This window comes from Populus euphratica, unplaced genomic scaffold, assembly GCF_000495115.2.
Source record: "Populus euphratica unplaced genomic scaffold, PopEup_1.0 scaffold322.1, whole genome shotgun sequence".
Classification (NCBI taxonomy): domain Eukaryota; kingdom Viridiplantae; phylum Streptophyta; class Magnoliopsida; order Malpighiales; family Salicaceae; genus Populus; species Populus euphratica.
The window spans coordinates 170,526-180,744 of NW_011500209.1; the positions used below are offsets into that span (position 1 = coordinate 170,526).

The window sequence follows — 10,219 nt, forward strand, 5'->3', positions numbered from 1 at the left end:
TGTTGGCTCTGGTTAAGGCAGTTCAAAAATGGCGTCCACATCTCTTTGTTCGTAAAGACCATAGCTTATTTGGAGCTATGCAGAAATGGTTGGTGAAGCTCTTGGGATTTGATTTCCAAATTCCTCTTAAATGGAGTTAAATTCAATTTGAGCTCAGCATATCACCCACAAACCAATGACCAAAGGTGGTCAACAAGACGTTGGAGATGTATTTGCGAAGTTTTACGAGTTCTAAATCCAAGAAGTGGGAATATAGTTACAATACCTGCGTTCACTCTTCCACCAAGAAGACAACTTTTGAAATTGTCCAAGGACGTGAGCCTCCCACTTTACTTGCCAATGTTCATGGCACGTCACGTGTGGATCCTGTTGACAAGTTTTTACTGGAAAGAAATGTGGTAATTAGGGATGTCAGAGCTAACTTGAAGGTGGCACAGGAGAGGATGAAGAAATATTATGATGAGAAACACACAGGGGGGTTTCCAAGTGGGTGAATTTGTCTACCTAAAATTGCGACCATATCGCCAGCTTTCCTTGGCACAACGGGAAAATCCTCACCCTCTCCCTCAGGCCATTTTGGAAACTCGCAGGTAAGGGGAAGAACAGGAGGTGGGAAGAACAGGAGGTGCTTGTTCATGGCAGAATCTCTCCCCTTCCGAGGCCACATGGGAAAATCTTGCTGAATTGAAGACACGATTTTTCCTTGAGGACAAGGAAATTTTCAAGGAGGGAGGAGTTGTCGGAGACCTTGCCATCAATACCAGTTATTTCCTCTCAAGCAATAATATTTCCTTACAGTAAAATTGTTCTAGATGTAGGCAAGTGTAATTCTCCTTTCCATTTGAATAGGTTATTGCCTATTCCATTAAGAGCTTTTCGGATATTTAATAGCTTGAGTCCACGAATGAAGATACGAGGATTATTTCCCCCCATCTTTTTGATTTGGAGTTGTGGTTTTTCTCAGAATTAAATCAATCTAAGGAGGGCCCTCTTTAAAATACATTTACAGCACTTGAATATTGTATTTTTTACATTATAGAAAATTGAACTAGGCCCGCAGTGATTAGCATACCATTTATCTAGTATTTTTGTATTAACATAACATATAGACTTACTAATAATATTTTCATAAATAAGTAGAATAAGTTGGAAATTTCAGTTTCTTCCTTTGCTTATGATTGTCAGTTCTGCTTGATAACAAAAGGAAAGAGAGTTCTTCATTCTCTTGATTTGCTACTTAGAAAATCTAAGATAAATCATGAGTTAGAGCATGGTAGATGAGAGAATAAGTATATAAACACATCAAACACAAAAAATAAAAAGAAATCAAGTGAGAGATTAGGGAGTTATAGAGATGTCATGACGATTTGAGAAAGAAGAAGAAATGGTAGAAAAGTTTTCACTGGCTAGCATTCGAAACTCATTTTATTTTAAGGTAAGGGGTTCTGAAAGCATATATGTAAGTTTGAGCCAAGATAAATGGATTTTATATGGGATTTTCAATTTATGAATTAAGCTTCATCATTTAAATTTGGAGGAATTGCAAAATTAGGTGTAATTGCAAAATAATGGGAAAATAAAACAGGAGCCATGGTGGCAAGGAAGGATTAGGGTCAGGCATGTTTATTGTTAAATTTAGTTTTTGTTTGGTTTAAATGTTTACAAAATTATATGAAATTAAGGTGTATGTTATAACAATGATGATTAGAAATGGATTAAATTAAATCACAAGAATTTAATTGATTTTGTTAGTATGTTGTGAATTTGTATATGTATATATTTTTATGTGTGTGTGTGTGTGTGTGTGATATTGGGAGGAAATTGTATTACTGATTTATAATTGATGAATTTAGTTAGATTAAATAATTTTTATGTAAATTCATGAATAATTGAATATAGAATCAAGATGATGTCAAGCTTTAAGATCAGCCAAGCATATGATTATGGAAGAATTTGGATAATTGATAATAAATTTTATCAACTGTGATTAATTTTGTAGTGATGGTTGGAAAATAACAACATATATTATACATTAAAATTTTTGTTTTTACATGTTAGAAATTACAAATTGAAGTTTTAGTTATGGTTTTGGATATTTATGAATTTATAGGATGTTATGAAGATAAGATTTATGTATAAAATAAAGGATATTTGCGTGATTGATATATTTGCATGAAAAGAATGAATGAAATATATTAGTGGTAAATAAAAAGTGGTTTGACTTGAATAAAAATAAGTCAATTAGAAAGACACATTGATTTTAGGTTGCATCTTTTTTAAAAAAAAAAAACATGAGAAACATCAGGAGTTAGGCAAGCAATAGGAGGAGCTAGGTTTGTCGAGAAGTAGTAGACACCCAACACCTTATTCCATTTAAGTTTTGTTAATTTCTCTGTATTTTTTTTTTAAATTTTATTTTACTAATTATTGAACTTAGGAATGAAAAGCTTGAGAATGATGGTTTCAAATGAGATTTACAAATGACTCGACTTGGAGTGAGAATTTATAAATTAGATATAAAGAAGAGGTTGGAATTGAATTATGTAGAAATACATATGCACTTATACTCATTGATTTTATGGATAAACATATAGAATGTTCAAAAACTTTGTTTATTATGTTGATGGTAGCTAAGAAAACAATATCAATATTAGGCAATATATGTTGATAGACATGTCAAAAAATGTTCTAAGACTTACCCTACCATGTTGATAATAAATAAATAAATAAATAATATTAATACATATTAACAAACATGTAAAATATTCTGAAATTTAGTTTACCATGTTGACGATAGCTAAAGGAATTAAAATGTTTTAAATTTAGTTTATCACATTAACGGTAACTAAAAAAACAATATCGATATTAGATGATATATTTTGACAAACATGTCAAGAAATGTTTTGAGACTTAGCCTGCCTTGTTGATGATAGCTAAGAAAATAAAATCAATATGTTTTGACAAACATGTAAAATATTCTGAAACTTAGTTTACATTATTGACATTAGCTAAGAAAACAATATCAATATTAGACAATGTATGCTAACAGACATATCAAGAGATATTCTAAGACTTAGCCTACCATATTAATGATAGCTAAGGAAATAATGTCAATATATAGCCTACAATATTAACGATAATTAAGGAAATACACACACACAAATATGTTAAATGTTTTAAAACTTAGTTTACTATGTTGATAATATCTAAGAAAATGATATTGATATTAGGTGATATATGTTGATAGACATGTAAAGAAATGCTCTGGGACTTGGTTAGTTGTGCTGGCAATAACTAAAAAGATGGATTAGAATTATTCAATGAATTACATAGAGGATGATTATAATGGTAAGTAAGATATAAGATATTTAATTACTTTTATGGATGGTAACTGAGGAGCTGGATTAAGATTATTTAGTATGGTGAATAAATTATTTAGTTATTTTATTAGATGATTAGATGATGACTAAGGAAATGAATTATGTAGATAATTATTATAATGATTAATGAAATATTCATTCTTTTTTAGGATGATGACTGAGAAGATAAATTATAATTATCAAATGAATTACATAGATGGTAATTGTAATAGTGAATTAGATATTTAGTCATTTTTAAAGATGATAACTAAAGAAAAGATTTAAAATTATTTAGTGAATTATGTACATGATAATTATAATGGTAAATAAGATATTTAGTTATTTTTACAGATGAAGGTTAAGAAAACTAATACAAATTTTGGTTTGAATAATTTAACAGTGACTGATTTGATATATATATATATATATATAGATAATTTAACAATGACTGATTTGATATATATATATATATGAATTAATAAATTTTTAATATGGTGACAAAAATTTAGAATCATTATAGCTATTAAGTTGATTATGTTAGCTTTGAGAAATATAATCATGAAATAATAACTTGATATCTAATTTTACTTTTAAAATACTATATTTTTTATATGTCCATCTAATTCCATGAGGCCAACGTTTGATAGTAGTCATTAGCTTTTATTGTGCTATGTATATAAACTATGTAATTTAAGTATTATTTAACCTTTCTTAAATTTTAAAAATCAAATTTTTTTGTGTTAAATTAATCCTTCATTCATCCATTCATTAGGTCAATCTTATAGTATAATAAGGAAAGAAAAACAAGTATCAATATAATTGACTATGAATGAATTGTGATAGATTTTAATATACTAATAAATAAACTAGTATGCTTGAGGTGTGATGATTATGAAATTATGTTTCATGTGGGATATTATAAGATAAAATTTTAGTTAGGGTTTTATATAAAAAAAGACTTTGTCAAGATTTTATCAAAATTGATAATTAATTGATTAGATATATTTATATTGAAACGGTACAAGGGTTAATTCATATTTCTACAAATATAAAATACACGTGGAAAATAAGAAAGATGCTTTAACAGAAATATGATAATAGATTATCGATGAAATGAAGAATATAAGATACATGAGAGCGCAACGGCATGTAATATATAAATTGGTGTCGAAGTAACGGGATGATAAAAATAAGTGTTATTGAACACGTTAGGAAAGTTAATGTGTGTGTGTGTGTGTATTAAAATAAAAGGAAATTAAGTTTAATTTAAAGGTTTTTTTAGTAATTTAGCCAAGATTTAATAATACAAAAGGACAAAAACTGCCCATAGATGATGTCGATGTGTTGGTGGCTCCATGAGTGCTAAAATTGCAATGGCAAGATTTCGGAGTAAAGGTACAAGATTTTAGTAAACCCAAAAACAAAATCATCAAATCCCTGGCAACATCAGTACTTCAACTGGCACAATCTACACCATCCAAAATTAAATAAAGTTAATCCCACCGTCAGTGTTGAAAAAATTCCGTGTCCACCTCTCACGCAAAAGTGGGGCAAACTGAAACAGCAAAAGCGCGCCAACACCCACCATACACGTCAGCACCTGAAGTTTTCTAACCAATACGAAATTGCCACGACTTTCGAGTTCCCCTAACACGTAACCGTCAAGATAGTAACTTGACACGTAACCGTCAAGATAGTAACTGAAATCCAAATCCAAGACAAAATTCAATTTTTAGAGTTTTGGTGCATACCTCTGTATTTTTTTTTTTTGGTTTTTCATGGAGACTGCTCGCAATATTATTCCTCGGCCTGTTCTTTGCTTCCCTGGCACCAGAATTGCTACTCACCGTTTGAGCTTGCCTCCTAATGGTCTATGTACTGGGAAATGTAGAATCCCATTTAGAAGCAAATGTGGTTTTTCCGATTCTGGGCATCTAAAATACTATGTGTCGCCAGCGAGGTGTGGCGGAAAGAAAGAGAAGAGTAAGAAGCAGCAGCTCAAGTTGATGAGAAGAGGGTAACGGTAGTTTGATTGGTGACGTCAAGGGGAAGATGATTTCGGTGAGTGTCAGACAAGTCTTCTTTTCTTCTTTTTTGTTGGTGTCAATGTGATGGTTGTAGCAAGCCATTCATGCCTTGGGTTTGATGTAGCCTTATTTAATGCAGGAAGCAACTGAGATTTTATTAGCGGAATTGCAAGATCGGAGGTTAGAGAGCAAGGAACAGATGAGAAAGAGAAGAGAAGAGAGGGCAACGTTGATTAAAAATAGGCCCAGGTGTGACTCTGGATCTTCGTCGTCATCGAGCTCTTCCTCTTCCGGGTCATCTTCACCTGAGTCAAGTGATAGTGATTGTAGTAGAGAGGTAGTTTCCATGAAACAGATGAGAAGCAATGCTTTGAACCCTTTTATAGAGATTGAATCGGCAAATGCCATTAAAGAAGAAGCAACTCAAGAAGATCAGCACAGGGATACAGTATCAGGGGCTAAATCTAATGATTCAAGTCCACAAAATATCAGTGATGGCGCTCAGATGGGAGCGTCTGGGAGGAAGGTTGAGATATGCATGGGTGGTAAGTGTAGGAAATTGGGAGCAGCTGCTCTGCTGGAAGAATTTGAAAGGAAGATCGGAATGGAGAGTTCTGTTGTTGGTTGCAAGTGCATGGGGAAATGCAAGAAAGGTCCTAATGTCCGGGTTTTCAACTGTACTGTTGAAAATGAAGGCATGAGAGTGGAGGGTTCTATTAACCCCCTCTTAATCTTCTATGCACCTGAGTTGGTTTGAAGGATGTGGGTATCATTGGTCGTCAACTTCTGGGCAATGATGGCAAAGACAGGAATCATGCATGTCTGATGGCACCTTCATGAGGAGACATATTTACCTTTTTTCCTTGTGAATTAATTTGTTTAGTTCATTTTTGGCGTTTAACTGCAATTGTGCTGCTGACCATCTGCATAGTTTCAAAAGGAAAAAAAGAGAGGAGGAATAAGAAGACCAGGCAGGCTTCACGGCTTTCATGTAATGAGAACGATGAGCACTGCTTGAAATTTAATTAGCAGCATGAAAATCAGAAGTTTTTCTCTTCTCTTATTTTCTTTTTTTCTTTCCTTGCCTGCAAATTCATATTCTATTAAATACAACAGCAATGAGCTTCTAGGTTGGGGTTACCTGGTTTCTGCCCGTTTATCAGTGGGAGGGGCAACTCCGGGAGCAGCATCCAGCAAGCAAACTCTTGAAATTTGCCTGAAACAGCACTGGTCCTTTGCCCAGGCTTCAAGTCAAGAAATGAATAGCCATCTCAGGGGAAGAACCGCATTCATGGCAATGCATCAGCATACTTGTGCCTACTACAACATCCTACTACCTTTGGCTGAACGACTTGAGTGCTAAAAATATATTTATGGAATTACGTACATTGCAACTTTTTTTTAAAAAAAAAAAAATTATTAACAAACAAAGCAATAGAAGATTATGGTTTGTACCACTTCACTTTGATCAATTTATCGGTGGAAAGAAAGTTGAGAGGTCATATAATCATTCTAGGTTGCAATCAAGCACCTCTTTCAAAAGATTGAGTTGTGAAGTTGATATGCCCCTGCAATCTATGTTGTTCATATTGGAAATGCATCTCTTCAGTTCAACACAAAGGAGTCCACATACGCTTACACGAATTTTTAACATTTACCTCATACCTACAAATATATGCGAAACAACAACGCAAGTCATGACTGAGTTGGCAGAAAAATGGAAAAATATAGGTAAATTTGGTTGAGAGCAGAAACCTTGCTAAGAGAATGCTGACATTCACAGGTTATTGCCATAGCTACAGTGATTGATACACCAAGGATCCAGAACAAGTCTATCACTGTGACCATCCACAGGCATCAATTAACCAGGGAGACATGAGTTTTAGTCAATCAAGGCAGCGCCGATGATAACAACCAATTGCCAAAAGAGGACATAGAAGAATTAAAGAAAGATATTTATAAGTTTTGCATCAAGATAAATATGTTATACTGTATAAGAGAGGTCTATAAGAACTCATGACCTTTTTCCCAATATCTGAAAATGAACTTCATGGAAAGAGTCAACAAAACACAAGTCAAAATCTAAATTAATCTACGCATGGATTCATCACTAGGACAATGTGTCTTCCTAGTCCAAGAAGGACACAGAGAAGGCTAAAAATAAATAGAATGGACTCCATCTACACAGGAAGTATACTGGGAAGCACCAAAAGGGAGTGTTAAAAAGAAATAAACAAAAATAGTTGAGAAATAATAAGAAATTCAAGAAGTGAAATACACCTAACCCCAAAACTTAAAGCAAGGGTGGTCCACATAAGCCTCCTGGTCTGAAAATGCACACAACATGAGAAAACCTTTTCCTTTAAAGATCCTAAAGTTAACTCAATAAAAGTTGAGATTACCTTGTCTCTCTGCAGATGCATCTCATCGTCTCCTCTAAGGCACAAATTCATGCAGCTTGAGTAATCCCATCCCTTCCCTGAAATTTAGTCTTTGCCTGTTCTTTGAATTCAGGTAGAGGTGATAGACATCAAATATAGTTATTGCTCCCTAGGGTAGAGCCTGCCAAACAGGCCTCTTTCAAAACAAAAATAAACTCTAATACTGTCCAAGGATAGAGGTGGTAGCCAGATTCACAGCAAGAACTATGTGATCACTATTCACTTGTTATATCTACTGCAGCAGTCTGCTAGACCTTTCCCCAAACTAATCCTTAGCCAAAGACATAAATGAAAACATATAGTTTAACTAATGATTCATAACTTTCTTGGTTAGCGTCTATCTTCTCATGGTCTTAGTTCTCAACTGCCCAACCACTCTAATGGGTTTTTCCCTAACAGAACTCTCATGGTTTTTTGTATTGATTTACTTTACAAGCATGTCAAGTTGTTTCAGAATTCATCCATCAGCAAGCGCAAGAAATTAAACTCAACATAATACCAACAAGCTCATTCATTCTGAAACTTGAACCAATAAAAAAATTCTCATCAAGAATTTTGTGCTCTGGGGTCCACCTTCTGGTTCAGATGAGATATCAAGTAAATAAATCCAACACTGTTAGAAGTCATTTCAGGAGAACTATTCCAAATTTCATAGCAACTTAAAGCATCCAAATAAATAAGTGTTGGATGCGAAACAAGAATCAAAGTATTCTTATCCCACATGAAATGATAAAAGACTATGTATAGGGTTTATTAATAACAAAGTGCATCAGTAGAATAGACAAAAAAATAAGTTCTGGGATAATACATTGGACTGCCTCAAGATTTTTTCTACTTTTTTCTGAAAAACATTTTTCAATAGTAAATCCAATTTAAATTTCTCATGGCTTAATTAAAGAAACTATCAGGCAATGCAACTCTTATTAATTTAGCTGGCCCAAATGTCCCTCAGGCTAAAGTACACAGATACACAGAAAATTGCACGTTATGATAGAAATAACATGTTCCATCAATTTTTCAGGGCATACCTTCTCACTCTGGATAAAACGTTTTGCGAATCAGTAGATTCTCAGAAAGACGATTTACAGCATCCCTAAGCTTGCAATAATCCTCAGACTTATTATAAACCTGATGAGAAATCCTAGCATACGCTGTTATAACCCCATCCTTATCTTTCACTCCCTCCTCACCATCTTTTAAACCATGATAATGTATCGGAACCTCAACCCCATGACACTCACGCAAATGCGATCTTAACCTCAAAGCATCATCTTCACTTGAAACACGCAATCTCGAAGGCAGACCAACCATGATCATTCCCGCACACATCTCCGGTGAAGAACCAAGATTTGTCCCCCATGATTCGGCCAGCATTTTCCCCATCTTAACAACCTCCTCATGGTTCCTCTTCATTATCCCCTGAATCCCATCCTCAAATCGATTAACAAACTCCAAAGCTGCCGGCACCACTAATTGTGAGCTATAATCCCTAGTCCCAATCCACGCGCTCTCTATCGGCAATCCATTTCCATACTCATGTGAAACAACCGGATGGTGTACATCAAATTCCGAACTCGCTGCTTTCTTACAATACAGAAAAGCAACCGATGGGGGGCAAAAGAACCACTTATGCAAATTACTGACATAAAAATCAGCCCCGATTTCTTTAACATTTATTTCAACACTACCAATAGCATGAGCTCCATCAACAAAAACCTGATCCACACCTTCTTCTCTGCAAATTTTAACCAACTCTTTTACCGGAATAACAACACACGGCATCGACGTTATATGATCAATTATCGCTAACCTAATTTTTTTACCGTTAGCTTTGCCTTTCTCTATTCCTCTCTTAAACTCCGAAATTATCTCCTCGTTCGAAGTAACCGGAAACGGTAACTGAATCTCGATAACAGAACCCCCAGCACGCGTGACGTAAGCTTGAATCGATTTTTTAACAGCTTGGTAAGCACAGTGAAGCATTAAAACGGTATCGTTTTTAGCAAATTTACCTTCAGCGAAGGCACGGCCAATTTGTTGAAGGACGATGGCGGCGGCAGTGGTGGCGTTATCGACAAGGGAGATCTCGTCGACGTCGTCAGCATTGATGAGGTCTTTGATGACAGTACGTGAGTGGAGAATTCCTTTACGGAGAGTGTTGAAGTAGAAGTCGTCAGGTTGTTGAAGGAACTGAAGCTTCCAGTTCTTTTGAGCAGCAAGTACAGATCCGGGGCAGCTACCGAAGCTACCGTTGTTAATTCGGGCTACATTAGGGTTGTGGTGAGAGAATTCATGGTGGATTTCGTGTTCTGTTAGGGAAAAGGTGACGCGTGGTTTTTTGGAGACCTGCGTTGGCGTTGTCGACAACGAGTCGCCGCCGTTTCGAGCTTCT

At 34.8% G+C, this 10,219-nt stretch overlaps 2 protein-coding genes across 2 annotated transcripts in view; one reads left to right on the plus strand and one right to left on the minus strand.

The window, feature by feature from the left end:
- Positions 1-4,535: 4,535 nt before the first annotated feature.
- LOC105112082 (pinin-like) lies at positions 4,536-6,449 on the plus strand. The gene is made up of 2 exons (XM_011007662.1): positions 4,536-5,420; positions 5,526-6,449. Exons 1-2 carry the CDS (start codon positions 5,412-5,414, stop codon positions 6,141-6,143), a joined length of 627 nt encoding a protein of 208 aa, XP_011005964.1. The 5' UTR covers positions 4,536-5,411; the 3' UTR covers positions 6,144-6,449.
- Positions 6,450-6,770: 321 nt separating this feature from the next.
- LOC105112089 (L-cysteine desulfhydrase-like) overlaps positions 6,771-10,219 on the minus strand; it is a 9,119-nt gene continuing 5,670 nt past the window's right edge. The window contains exons 2-3 of the mRNA XM_011007673.1: positions 7,142-10,217; positions 6,771-7,051 (exon numbers count right to left, since the gene is read on the minus strand). Coding sequence (XP_011005975.1) covers positions 8,860-10,217 — 1,358 coding nt within the window. The 3' untranslated portion in view covers positions 6,771-7,051; positions 7,142-8,859. The remainder of the gene's footprint in view (positions 7,052-7,141; positions 10,218-10,219) is intronic.